This window comes from Chiloscyllium plagiosum, chromosome 2, assembly GCF_004010195.1.
Source record: "Chiloscyllium plagiosum isolate BGI_BamShark_2017 chromosome 2, ASM401019v2, whole genome shotgun sequence".
Classification (NCBI taxonomy): domain Eukaryota; kingdom Metazoa; phylum Chordata; class Chondrichthyes; order Orectolobiformes; family Hemiscylliidae; genus Chiloscyllium; species Chiloscyllium plagiosum.
In genome coordinates, this window is record NC_057711.1 from 63,788,804 (window position 1) to 63,804,034 (window position 15,231).

Sequence of the window (15,231 nt, forward strand, 5' to 3'; positions counted from 1 at the left end):
GTGGTTTGAATTTGCCGCTTCCGGTTGTCAGTTCCAGCTGTCCGCTGCAGTGGCCTGTATATTGGGTCCAGGTCGATGTGCTTGTTGATTGAATCAGTGGATGTGTGCCATGCCTCTCGGAATTCTCTGGCTGTTCTCTGTTTGGCTTGTCCTATTATAGTAGTGTTGTCCCAGTCGAACTCATGTTGCTTGTCCTCTGTGTGTGTGGATACTAAGGATTCCATGGAATTCCTAGAGGCTTGGCACTCATCCACAGATTCAATCAATAAGAACATCGATCTGGACCCAATATACCGACCACTGCAGCGGACAGCTCGAACTGACAACCGGAAGCGGCAGATTCAAACCACTACAAATGCCGGAGAAAAGATCACAGAAGCGCTTCACAGGAGGCTCCCAAGCACTGAGGATGTCACCTAGACAGGGGACGAAACGTCTGCAACACAAATTCCCAGCTCGGCGAACAGAACCACAACAACGAGCACCCGAGCTACAAATCTTCTCACAAACTTTGAATCCTAAAGAATAGTTATTAAGCTAGGTCTGCAGCAAGTTGTTACGGAACTATCAAAAGTGAAAAAAGATACTTGACCTCAACCTAACCGGTCTATATTTGGAATGTGCATATGTCCATGACAGCAATAGTACAGTCCTTAAGAAGACAAAAACGAGCCTTCAAGTTGAGCATCTCTCCACTGTGATGTGTACTGTCGCCCTGTCAAATGGGATAGATTTTAAACACAAAGCAGTAGAATTGTACTCAAACAGAACCTATAACCTCATGGCCAGGTATATACCCTACCCCATCATTACCATCAAGCTAGGGAATCGACCCTGGGGACATTTCAGGAACAGCACCAGGCATTCCTAAAAGCTGCAAGCAGCACTACTCGCATGCTAAACAGCATAAGTGGTGAGTGATAGGCATTTTTTATTCCTTCATGGGATGAGAGCATCACTGGCTAGACCAGGAATTTTTGCCCATCCCTAATTGCCCAGAGGGCAGTTAAGAAACCCACACAGACATGGGGAGAATATGCAAACCTCACACAGACAATTGCCAGAGTCTGGAATTGAACCCAGGTCCCTGGCACTGTGAGGCACCAGTATGAACCACTGTGCCACCCTATAGATAGAGGGGTAAGGAGGAATGGGCTTGCATCATTGAAGGCATTTCAATTTAACTGATTCCTGGAATGAAGAGGATTTAGAAGAAAAGCTGAGCAAATTAGGTGTATGTACATTGAAGTTCATTAAATGAGAGGTAATCTTATCGAAATATATCAGATTCTATCAGATAAAAGGTAGCTTCACAGGCTCAATGCTCAGAGGATATTTCACCATGTGGGGATATGTAAAACTATGGGCTCGAGTTTCAAGGCAAGAGATAGTCCATTTAAAACCAGAACTATCAGAGATTTGTGAATCTTTGGAGTTCCCTACCCCACAGCTCTTTGAAGACTAGAATATATTAAAGGATAATCTTTGAAATAAATAGGAATCAGGAGTTCCAGAGAATAAGTCAGAATACGGAGCTGAAGGGACATTTGGATCAGGTATTGTCGAAAGGTGGAACAGCTGAGAAAGGCTGTCTGGTCTACTCCTGTACCTATATGTTCTTTTACTACCCAAGCTCTTCCTGTAATATTGGAGTTACTTCCTCTCCTTCCATTTGTGATAGATTACATGCTCCTGATTAAGCAAGTGCTCTACTGTCATCACCAAGGAAGAACAATTCTAAATCCTAGCTATATCAGGATAGGAATATCCAAGTGACAGTTTGTAAATGCCATTTGTATCCTTAGTACTCAATTGCCTAGGATAGTCCCTGAATACAGATAATTTTGTATAGAAACAAGTCAATTCTAAAAATCATTGCAAACTGTAGCAGACTTGGAAGATACAAACAACACTCAAATATTCTGAATGAGCCATTTGCATAAGCGAACATAGATCCAGTTGCAAATTAAGGGAGGTGTCCAAAGCATGATACTGATATGAATGCAAAACCTAGGCAACTAAAGTTACGTAATGTTTACAGCACAGAAAAGACCAGTATATGTACTGCACATGGACCTCAACCTCACCCTTCAAACCCATCAACATATTCTTCTCGTTTTGATTATTGGATTCAAAACGTTAACTGTTTTTCTCTCCACGAATGCTGCCGGAACCGCTTGGTTTCTGCATCTTTTTTAGTTTTTATTACATATTCTCTGGTCCTTCTTCCGTGTGTTACATCCAGCTTCTGCTTAAATGTATCTACGTTATTTACCTCGCCTACTCCCTGCGGCTGTGAGTTCCATATTCTTTCAGAAGAGAGTTTTCTCATGAATACATTATTAGATTTATTGATTACTAGCTTATATTTTTGGCAACTGTAGAATCATAGAATCCCTACAGCTTGGAAAGAGGCCATTTGGCCCATTGAGTTTGCACCAACCCTACAAAGAACATCCTACCTGGATCCAGCCCCATCCCTCTCCCCCATCCTATTCCCGTAACCCCACATTTACCTCAGCCAATCCACCTAACCTACACACTTTTAGACTCTGATTTCTCTTCACATATGCTGCCAGACCTGCTGAGCTTTTCCTGAATTTCTGTTTTTGTTTCTGATTTCCAGCATCTGCAGTTCTTTCAGATTTTTAGTTTTGTATCTTCCTCATGCCCTCATAACAATTTGTTTTCATACCTATCTTTGTGTTGTCAGCAAACCTGACTACCATGCTTTCCATCCCTTCAACAAAGTCATTGCTAATGAAATGTAGACAGTTGAGTGGCACATCAATCACATTTTGCCAACCTGAAAAAGATCTATTTACACCTACTATCTCCTTCCTGTTAGTCATCTATCTATGCCAACTACCCCAACACTACCACCTTTTATTTTTCACAAAAACAACTGATATGCCTCCTTATTAAATACCTTCTAGAAATCTAAGCACACCATGTCTACCACTTCCCTTTTATCTACAACACACGCTACCTCCTCTAATAGATTGGTCAACATGATTTCCCCTTCCCAAATCCATGTTTCTGAATTCTGATGGCACTGTCCAACCAATTCTGAGGGATAGATTTAATCTATATTTGGAGAGGAAGGGATTAAGCCAGAACAGATAGCATGGTTTTTCTCAGAGTACGTCATGTCCGACCAAATTGATTAAGTTTTCTGAAGAAGTGACTAGGTGTGTAGACAAGGTCAATGCATTTGATGTAGTCAATTTGGACTTCAATAAGACTTTTGACAATGTCCCACATGGGGGACTGATAGCAAAGAACAAAGAACAAAGAAAATTTACAGCCCAGGAACAGGGCCTTCGGCCCTTTAAGCCTGAGCCGATCCAAATCTACTGCCTAAACCTGTTGCCCAATTCCTAAGCATCTGTATCCCTCTGCTCCCCACCTACTCATGCATCTGTCCAGACGCATCTTAAATGAATCTACCATGCCTGCCTCTACTACCTCTGCTGACAACGCGTTCGAGACGCCCACCAACCTCTGTGTGAAATACTTGCCGCGTGTATCCCGCTTAAACTTTCCACCTCTCACCTTCAAACTGTGACCTCTCATTATTGAATACTTCACCCTGGGAAAAAGCTTGTCTCTATCCACCCTGTCTATACCCTTCATGATTTTGTAAACCTCAATCAGGCCCCTCTTCAATTTCCTTTTTTCTAATGAAAACAAACCTAACCTACTCAACCTCTCTTCATAGCTAGCACCTTCCATACCAGGCAACATCCTTGTAAACCTTCTCTTCACCCTCTCCAAAGCATCCACAATCCTTTTGGTAATGTGGCAACCAGAACTGTACACAATAAGAGCAATAGTAAGAGCTCATGGAATCCAAGAAACTTTGGCTAATTGGAACCAGAATTGGTAGGAAATGGAGGATGATGCTCAAAGGTGTTTTTACTGACTGAAAGCCTGTGTCCGGTGAGGTACTGCTGGGATCAGTATTGGGGTACTTGCTGTTTGTGGTATATATGAATGATTTAGACTTGAATGTTGACGGGTTGACCACTAAGTTTGTGATGACACGAAAATTGGTGGGAAGTTAAACGGGGGATATCCTTAGGTTACAGGAGAATATAGACAGGCTAGACATCTGGGCTGATCAGTAGCAAGTGGAATTCAATCCAGATATATGTGTGGTGGCATTCTAGTGCAGGACAAACAAGGCAAGAAAATACATGATAAATGGTAGAACCCTGGGAAGCACCAAGGAAGTTAACAACAGGTACAGTGGCTCAGTGGTGAGCACTGCAGCCTCACAGAATCAGGGACCTGGATTCGATTCCACGCTCAGGTGACTGTCTGTGTGGAGTTTGCACACCCTCCCCATGTCAGAGTGGGTTTTCTCTGAGCAGTCTAGTTTCCTCCCACAATCCAAAGATGTGCAAGCTAGGTGCAATGGCCATGCTAAATTGCTAATAGTGTCCAGGAATTTGCAGGTTAGGTTGATTAATCTTGGGAAATGTAGGTTACAGGGATGGGGTACGGGGTGGGTCTGGATGGGTTGCTCTTCAGAGGGTCGGTGTGGACTCAAAAGGTGGAATGGCTTGCTTCCACAGGATAGGAATTCTATGATTCATATGGAATATTTACCTCTGTTGGCTGAAGCATAGTGTTTTAAGAGCAGGGAACTGTATCAAAAGTTGATTAGGCCATAGCCACAGTATTGTGTGCCGTCCTAGAATCTACATTATAGGAGGGATGTGATTGCACTGGAGAGAGTGCAGAGGAGATTTACCATGGTTGATACCCAGACTGGGGAGTTTTAGTTATGAAGAGGTTTGACAATCTGGGTTTGTTTTCTTTACAACATAGGAGATTGAGTGGGGAAATGACTGAAATATATATAAACTATGAGGGGCATAGATAGGGTAGACAGAAAGGAACTTTTCCCCTTGGTGGAAGGAGCAATGACCAGGGAACATAGATCTAAGGTCATGGGACAAGAATTTCAAGGAGATATGAGGAAAACCTTTCCCATCAATCTGGAGTTCACTCCCTGTGAGAATAGTACAGGCAGAAACCCTTATAAGAATTAAGAAGTAGTTAGACTTGCACTCGCAATGCCAAGGTATACAAGGCTGTGGACCCAAGTGCTGGAAAATGGGATAAGAATAGTTAGTTGGTTGTTTTTGACCAGCGCAGAACCAATGGGCTTTTCTCAGTGCTGTAGACCTGTACGGTTCGAACAAAGTTATGAAAGATTTCTACCCAGAGTTGACAGCTAAGTGGGATTTAATGATAAGTACAGTTAATTCCTTAACATTTTTAAAGGAGACAAGAATTGAGACCCTTTTTGACTCAAACTCATCAGGACTTGGATGCAAGGAACAGATTTTAGAAAGAGAGCACCAACAGAAACTAGCAATCTCCATTATCCAACTCTTTGTGATATTCATCATGAAGGCTAACATATGGAAAACCACAAAATTCATTGTATTGGCTTGACATTACATCATGATAGTAATAGTGGCAGCAAGTGGGTACAAGAAAGCATGCAATATAATCTGATGATTGCAAGTTGGTAGTAAAAGCTTAAAGAATATTTCAGTGGTGACAAGGGCTTGTAGGAAGATGTGATGATATTTTGCGCATTCCACTTTAATCGATACTGTCACCAACAGCAGATAAATCCTGTGATGATACATCTGAGTTGTACATAATCAACCATCCATTACACAAGATGACAATTCTGTTACTGAAAGTATTACACCAGACAGAAACCGGACCTCCAAAATGTGTTACAGACATCTATGCACAATGACAGATAGCACACCACAGAATGAAACAACAGAACCAAGTCATGATAATTTTACAAAGACTAGATCCAGTCATTTTATATGTCCGTCAAAACATTATTCTAATTTATAAAGATAATCTGTGCATCTATTTGCATGTTTATCAAAACAGATTTCCTAATCTTCAAAGAGAAAATTAGGGATCCTGTGTCTGAACATGTCTCAGAAAGGCCGAGTATCTTAAAGGCAGCCAGATGACATCATTATATTTGATACTCTTGTATAAGAGGTCTCCATCTTAATCTCTGTATGTTGGTGGTTGATCTGTTAGCAAATAGCCAGCCCATTAGTCTGTTAGTCATGCAATCAATTATATATTTAATTTAATAGTAATATAAGTAAACAAATAACCCAGACTGTATATTTAAGTCTGAGATGTCATATCAGTGTATATGGTTGATTACCAATAGATTTCCAGATATTACTCAGTATATGGGTTAATGTAATGTGGGTTAACATATATAAAGCATATTATGCTGGCTGTAAGTAATTACATTACCAAAGTTGACAATTAACTGTTCCAATTGCGTTACTGTTTGGCACCCGTTTCTGATTCTATACAAGTTAATGCCCTTTTTTATGTGAATGCCACCCAATAGTGTTTGCCCTGGTCCGGAAGAATGAAAGAAGAAACCTTTATCATCTTGTCTCCTTTAAGCAACATTTAGGTTCTATACGACCAAGCAAATGTTTGCAGTTTGCAAATATATGTTAGGTCCTAAAGCCTAGATCTATGAGCAGTTTATAAAAGAATGTCATTTTCCAACAGGGCCTGTGTTATTTTCCTAAATCTAACAAATAAGCTTGTGTCTGATCTGATTTCTGTAACCCCACTCATTCATTCTAAGCTGTAAACAAACCTGTCCTTACATTTCATTTGGCTCCATTACAAGGAAAATGACCACATTGCACAGAAGACCCATTTATTTGCTTCAAACTCCATAAATACTCATGACTACCATGGAAGCAATTTTATAAAACTTTGGATAAACTTTCAGAATTGGTAGAAAATAACCAAGACTAGCCAGAAATATCTGAACACCACTCATTAAATCAATTCACCCTTCACTCTGGATCTATCCTTTAGGAGCCAAATATATCATTTTGACAATGAGTTTAATCATTCCAAAAATAAGTGGAACTTTATTCATTGTTGTTGAAAGAGACATTTTAGCAAATAAACAAATTTACGTTTAATTGGCCTTTTTGTTTTAAACACTCCAAAGATATTTAAACATGAAGTAAAATGACATTTTAGCAATATATCAAAAATAAATCTGGTATTGTCTGAACGATATTCATATGTAACACAGCTGTTCAGTTATCAGTTTGAAACCTGCTATACTTAATTTTACACAAATAATTAAATCTCAATAGCAGGTGCTCGAACTAACAATGGTAGATCTTTCATATGTTGAATATCTCAACTTATCAACATTTGGTATTGCTCTGCTGCAGTTGCTTCATTTGATTCATTTCAAAACAAAACCTTGATACAGAGGAACCTCGATTATCCAGAGGACACGGGCGGGGAGTATTTTGTTCGTTTAATTGAATTCCAAATAATCAAATGCCAGATAACATAGTTAGCCAAGCATCGGGACCTTGCGATCTTGCCAGATAATCCGATATTCAGATAATCGAATACTGGGTAATCGACATTCCTCTGTACATCTAATAGTTTTGAGACACCATATAGCAATATTTGCTGCTACCTAATTAATTTAAGGTCAATCATCAATGTCTAAGCTAATCCTGCTACAGTTGATTTCACATAATTAACTAAATCTCCTTATTTTGTGACCCTCAATCAGCAGCATTCATCTTTGGCATGCACAGATATTTCAAGGGCCAGTTACACTTTCTGCAATCTTCAAATCTTCTCTTCTGTATTTCTTGATCTGTTCTCCTGCTCACATTGATGCTTACACAATCATATACCATGTTCCTATTTAATACTAAGAATGGTCAAAATGTATTTAGAACTTTTATAAAAGTTTTGTTAAGATTACATTTTGTGCATTGAGTGTTGAGCTCCTAACTATTGGAAGGATATTCAGGTAATAGAAAAGCCGTAGGAGGGAAAAATTAAGAGTAACCGTAGATTGACATTTAGGTAAAAGAGCACAAGGAAATTTTTTTTTAAATAAAGGACTGTGATGCTGTGTGGAATGTATCCCAGAGTTAAAGACTATTAAGCAGAGATCCTCAGATCAGTTTTAACTGGTATTGACTGACACAAAAGGGTCTTACACAGTGTGTTCCCATCACGGTCTGATCAATTAAACACATAAGTTGGAGGAGATAGTTATATGTTCCTGTAACTGGTCAAACAATTCTTCCATATGCAGACAGATTGCTGATGACATCATCATACCCAGTTACTAGTTTCATCCTGCGGGCAGATGTTTGATGGCTTTCTTTCCACGTAAAAACTCTAGGGACCTGGATCCAGAGTCACAAAAGACCCAGTTGTGTGCAAACTGTTTAATTTCTTATGGTTTCCATTGTCTGTCTCTGCGTCAGGGAAGCTGACATCCACCAAGACCACAAATCCTCTGCCTAAGCCCTCCAATCCACTGATCTTAAGCTTAGCCAATTCTCTTGATGTAACTTGCTACCTCTGGCCTGGCTGTGCTTTTAAGGACTACATTTACAAAATAATCCTAACTGGACTCAAAATTACACCAGATCCATATTTAAGCTTATCAGTTGGGCTCACAGTTTGGTTCTTTGCACGTTCTAGAATTTATATGCATTTATACAAGGGTCTCTGTTTTTTGCTGCCAAATTGAATATATGGTCATTTACTCAGTGAAAAATGTGTGATCGAAACAGCCAATCCTCACTGCAACCCTATGGCAAGACCTTTATAAATCAGAGTTAACCTGCCTCATTTGAATTTAATGAAGTAATTAAGACTATTAGCAGATCATGCTGCATCTCTATAGCACCTAATCAGTGCCCTCTTTCATTTTGTATAAATGATTTCCTTTCTAAAGTCATTTTTTGCCTCTTTTTAGTAAATTGAAGTTCTGTACTATCAAGTAAATATTTATATACAAGGTGTTAAATTCTTTGGCATTAGCACTCAGGCTATGATGCAACTGTTCCAAATTTCTTTCTTATCTCTCGCGGTTTGCCAGTGATGGTACACTGCCCCATTAATAGCAGTCACATGAGGAAAGGTAAGAAATAAAAACTGTAAGTGGATGTTAAGCAACCCTTTTGGTTTTTCAATTTTATCTTTCTTCACACTCACTGGACAGTGAGCAAATGTGACAGATGATAATAACAAGAGAAATGTTTGCTCCATTTTCAGATCAAGATCGTGGTCATTTCGCTGTCTCAACATATCCTCCTTATTCTTAAAGTGCATGATGTTGTAACATAACCTCACCATAGGATGGAAAGAACTGTCATTCCAGCTGACTCTTACCTCTGTCTGCTCAATCATGTGCTCCAGTTGAAAGATCTGAGTTTTCACTTGGTCCTCTTTGCTGATGAGGTAACCGATACTCTTGGATAGCTTCTCCTGTTGTCATAACAACAAAGCATACCGCAGAGTGAAACCAGAGAAGACCATTCAAATTGCACCAGCTGTCAATGTGCCCTCATTATCTCACTTTACACAGGCATAAAGCAACCAACAATTATGAGACGTACAGAAACCAAATATATATAAAAGAGTAAATGGATAAATAGTGAGGCCAGGAATCAGGAAAGCCACTGATACATTAAAGTCATTAAGCATTTAAAATCTAATTGTGTACAAGAAATAGAGAGAGGAAATTGGAGCATTTTTATGTCTTGATATTTGAGAACATAATAAGCACTTTTGGAAAATGGAAGTAATCAATAGGTCTTGGTCTTCCATCAACATAACTTACCTTCAGAGCTTTGTAAGCGCTGCTCATAGAGGTTACTTTGTGGTTGGCATGTGATCCGCCCAGTTTACAGAGATGGCACACGGGCCGTCTGCATACCTCACAATACATGGTAACTTTCTCCATATCATGCTCAGGACACATCAGAATCTTGACCCAATTAAATTGGGCGAAGGAATCAAACAACAAGACATTAAAACTACAGTCATTCAAAAATCGCTATGATAATAGATACGGCACGATCCAAACAGTCAACATCTCCACTGATTTCAGTCAATTTCTATATACAATCAAATCTACAGATGAGTCAAATAAACCTTAGAATTGCAGCTTTCCAGAGACTTATTTAGTTTGCAATGGCATTTGCTGGCTTCCATCATTTTGGATACGTGTTCATAAAAGTAAGTGGATTACCCAAGAAACATACTGTTGCTGAAGTTGATGCTTTGAGTACCTATTTTCCAGGCTAAACATAAACGCAAAAAGTACTCATTTTCCGTGCAATGTGCATTTGTAGATTAATTGGAATTAATTATATGCAAGCATTAATTGGGGTTTCACTTAAGCATAGAAAAAGAGACACTGAAGTTGTGGTGGGATTGAGTTAGCAAATGTATGCTTGTAATGTTTCACTCTTTAAATAACTATTAGACTGAATGAAGATTGGCTCCAATATTGTCCCTCACCAACAGGCTTTCTGGAATGTAATACAATGTCCTTCATTCAATGAGTTCCAGAAAGATGTTTGATCCCATGTTGGTTCACTGATTTTTCATGATTCCCTTTTGCAGTCAAATACAACAGGTAATAATTAAATACTTTGGGATTTGGTTTGGGTAATTTTAGATTTCCTCTGCTGAACTAACAGATTTTCCACACTTGTTTCAATGAGGAATTATTGGGACGATCTATGACCAAGTCAATTTTTAGAAATTGCAAGCCAGAAAGAGTGCTCCCCCGGCTCCCCAGCATTCCCAATGAACACCATTGGTTTATAATTGTAAATCCCTTCCAATTCTCTACAGATCACTGTCTCAGGAATGTTCTGAGGCTTGCTGCTAACAGAAGGAACCAGCCTTACTTCTGAGAGTCATTTCATTCAGCCAAAGTTTTGCTTGAAAAATCTATCTCATGGCGTAAGAGGTGTGCTAAAAGAACAGAACTTTAACTAAATACTAAGTTGATGGTAATAAAAATTAATTTGCTTTCTATTTTCCTATATAATCTTGCACTTATTTATGAGCATTTTCTGCTGGTTAATATTTGTCAATTTGGGGATTAAATTTATTCAAACTCACTTCACTTTCATCCACATTGTCTTTCTCATGTTCTCTGAAACTATTATTCCTTCATTCCCTTTCTTTAATTTCTTCCCCTTTACTCTGTTCCTTATTCTTTCATCCTTTGTCTCTTATTTCCTTTTGTTTCTTCTCATTCGTTTCCTTTACCTTTAAAAAAACACACAATTTCTAATTTCTCTTCTATCTGTCTTTCTACCTATTCCCTTTCCCACTCTCCAGTCTCGTGCAGTTAGTTCAGGTTAAAAGAAGAACAGGTCGAGGTTTTAATTCATTCATTTCTGTCTAAATAAGCAGGAAACATTTTGAACAGGGGAGAGAGTTGTGAGATGGGAATTTAGTCCAGAAACACTCTGGTCAGAATCTTATCAGTGTCTGAGTGACATGGGCTATGGCTAATTTTGTGGCAGATTCAGACGAGAAGACAGACAAGGTCATTCGATGTCGGAAGAATATTGCTCCATCTCTTTTGCTTCTCATTAGTGTTATGGAGAGATTCTCATTGGGCAGCAACAAGTCCAGCTCACCTCATTAACCTCAGCATGGAAATCAAAACAGGTATCTGGCAAATTCAACTAGATCTAGAAGACCTTCATATTGAACTTTTCCACCATCATCTCAGGGCATGCTCAATTGGCACCGCCTACATGGACTTCATGTCCACAGATACTGACAGATATGCACCAATCTCTAAGAATTCTCTTGGTGCATCTCCAATTCACTCAAAACTTCCGTGTTGCACTTCGGGTGGCACTGGCTACTGTCATTATAGTCTGTAACAAAAACACTGGGAGTTCAGAGTCAAATACCTAGCTCAGAGGCTGGAGGAGGTTTCACCTCTGAGCTCTTGGCCTGCTGTAGTTGCGTACACTCACTCTGAGCCTAATTGGATGTGGACAGTATTCCTGCCCCTTCTTTTTGTTCCCTTACCCAGAGATACCAGGCTCACATTACTTCTGCTTTGCCTTGCCACTTAGTGCAGACACAAAGGAAGTAAGTTGTCATGTTCAGTAAAAGGATAGGCCACACCTAAAAGTTGAAGTTCTAAATTGAAGAACGGCCAATTTTGACAGTACTAGGCTGATTGGGTGCAGATGTTCGCAGGTAAAAGGACACTGGACAATGGGAAGAAAGTATATTCCTGTTAGGGTGAAAGGGAAGGCTGGTAGTATAAGGAATGCTGGATGACTACAGAAATTGAGGTTTTGGTTAAGAAAAAGAAGGTAGCATATGTCAGGTATAGACAGGATAGATTGAGTAAATCCTTAGAAGACTATAAAGGCAGTAGGAGTATACTTAAGAGAGAAATCAGGAGGGCAAAAAGGGGACATGAGATAGCTTTGGCAAATAGGGTTAAGGAGAATCCAAAAGGGTTTTATAAATACATTAAGGACAAAAGGGTAACTAGGGAGAGAATAGAGGCCCTCAAAGATCAGCAAGACGGCCTTTGTGTGGAGCCGCAGAAAATGGGGAGATACTAAACAAGTATTTTGCATCAGTATTTACTGTGGAAAAGGATATGGAAGAGATTAGAATGTAGGGAAATAGACAGTGACATCTTGAAATTGTCCAGATTACAGAGGAGGAAGTGCTGGATGTCTTGAAGCGCATAAAAGTGGATAAATCCCTAGGACGTGATCAGGTGTACGCTAGAACTCTGTGGGAAGCTAGGGAAGTGATTGCTGGACCTCTTGCTGAGATATTTGTAACATCGATAGTCACAGGTGAGGTGCCGGAAGACTGGAGGTTGGCTAGCATGGTGTCACTGTTTAAGAAAGGAGGTAAGGACAAGCCAGGGAACTATAGACCAGTGCGCCTGATGTCGGTGGTGGGCAAGTTGTTGGAGGGAATCCTGAGGGACAGGATGTACATGTATTTGGAAAGGTAAGGAGTGATTAGGGATAGTCAACATGGCTTTGTGCGTGGGAAATCATGTTTCACAAATTTGATTATTTTGAAGAAGTAACAAAGAAGATTGATGAGGGCAGAGCAGTAGATGTGATCTCTATGGATTTCAGTAAGGCGTTCGACAAGGTTCCCCATGGAAGACTGATTAGTAAGGTTAGATCTCATGGCATACAGGGAGAACTAGCCATTTGGATACAGAACTGGCTCAAAGGTAGAAGACAGGGTGGTGGTGGAGGGTTGTTTTTCAGACTGGAGGCCTGTGACCAGTGGAGTGCCACAAGGGTCAGTGCTGGGTCCACTACTTTTCATCATTTCTATAAATAGTTTGGATGTGAGCATAAGAGGTATAGTTAGTAAGTTTGCAGATGACACCAAAATTGGAGGTGTAGTGGACAGTGAAGAAGGTTACCTCAGATTACAACAGGATCTTGATGAGATGGGCCAATGGGCTGAGAAGTGGCAGATGGAGTTTAATTCAGATAAATGCGAAGTGCTACATTTTGGGAAAGCAAATCTTAGCAGGACTTATACACTTAATGGTAAGGTCCTAGGGACTGTTGCTGAACAAAGAGACTTTGGAGTGCAGGTTCATAGCTCCTTGAAAGTGGAGTCGCAGGTAGATAAGATAGTGAAAAAGATGTTTGGTATGATTTCCTTTATTGGTCAGAGTATTGAGTACAGGAGTTGGGAGGTCATGTTGCAGCTGTTAGGCCACTGTTGGAATATTGTGTGCAGTTCTGGTCTCCTTCCTATCAGAAAGATATTGTGAAATTTGACAGGGTTCAGGAAAGATTTACAAGAATTTTGCCAGGCTAGGAGGATTTGCGCTATAGGGAGAGGCTGAATAGGCTAGGGCTGTTTTCCCTGGAGTGTTGAGGCTGACGGGTGACCTTACAGAGGTTTATAAAATCATGAGAGACATGGATAGGATAAATAGACAAAGTATTTTCCCCTGGGGTGGGGAAGTCCAGAACTAGAGGGCATAGGTTTAAGGTGAGAGGGGAAAGATATAAAAGAGACCTAAGGGGCAACTTCTTCATGCAGAGGATGGTATGTGTATGGACTGAGCTGCCAGAGGATGTGGTGGAGGCTAGTACAATTGCAACATTTAAAAGGCATCTGGATGGGTATATGAATAGGAAGGGTTTGGAGGGATATGGGCCAGGTGCTGGCAGGTGGGACTAGATTGGGTTGGGATATCTGGTCAGCATGGACGAGTTAGACCAAAGGGTCTGTTTCCATGCTGTAAATCTCTCTGACTCTATGACAATCAGCAGGCCTCATTCAAGATGCGTAATAGCCATTGGTCATGGAATCCCAGCACAGTAGGTTAAGGGTAGCCTCTGATGCCAATCCAGCAGCTTGAGAATGGCCAGTCAGCCTCATGGGGTGATCAGAGACAGGACAGTCTCCATATGACTGGTGAGGAGCTGAACATTAGGAAGCACATCATCACAACTGGGCCTAAACAAAGTGAATTACAATTAGCACCAGGGGAGGGTAAGCTGCAGAAACTACAATCCCTGTCCCAAAAAAAAGTTAGGAAAATGAGTTTTTCTGAATCAAGTTCAGCTGTGATGCCTCTGACATTGATATCATATTTTATCCAAAGTCAAACATGAAACATTTTCCCTTCGGCAAGGTATCATTGCCACTGTGGGGTCATACGATACTTGGAGGAGGGAAAGGTAATCTATATTTTAAAATAAATGTAGCTGATATTTGCAATTGGTGCATCTTTCTTTTTGGTCATATTTGCAGGAATCCTCGAGAAATGCCACAGTCTTAAGGGTCTGATGTGCAGCTGTTGCACACGTGAGTAATATGACAGCAACATTTGTCACATATTCATCGACAGATCTTATAATTATAGCACAGCTATGATTATATTTGTAAGATTGACAGACTAGGATCTTTAACTCTTTGTTAGAAATAACACCCTATTAACAAGAAAGGAAGCTGGAGATGAAATATTGTGAATCACACAATCGTGCCACATGAAAAACCAGTGATCACTCCGCCAAACTGGGATTTTGAAATTTAGAGAGTTAAGGTAAACTGTTTAACAAAACCTGGTAATAAGATGATAGCATTAAAAAAAATTGCTTGAAGATTGTTTCCTGTATGTATTTAGGTTACTTTAATCTGTCGCATCATTAATGTCCTCAAGGGAAATGCTAAACTTAAAGTTGATCTGTGCATTTGAGTCAGAATGAATAAATAAGGAAATGAATTCAGCTGTGCAATCTATTCAATGGCTCCCCTTTCCACTTAGGTAACTAAATATATTTCAATTTTAATGAATAAATGCAAAATGTC

The 15,231-nt window shown here is 39.9% G+C and overlaps 1 protein-coding gene across 17 annotated transcripts in view; it reads right to left on the bottom strand.

Annotated features, from left to right (window-relative positions):
* Positions 1–15,231, bottom strand: part of trim36 (tripartite motif containing 36) — a 153,332-nt gene that overhangs the window by 64,822 nt on the left and 73,279 nt on the right. For all 17 annotated transcript variants that reach the window (XM_043711000.1, XM_043711002.1, XM_043710899.1 and 14 more), the window contains 2 exons: positions 9,710–9,856; positions 9,259–9,354 (listed from right to left, as the gene is read on the bottom strand). In XM_043711000.1, coding sequence (XP_043566935.1) covers positions 9,259–9,354; positions 9,710–9,856 — 243 coding nt within the window. The remainder of the gene's footprint in view (positions 1–9,258; positions 9,355–9,709; positions 9,857–15,231) is intronic.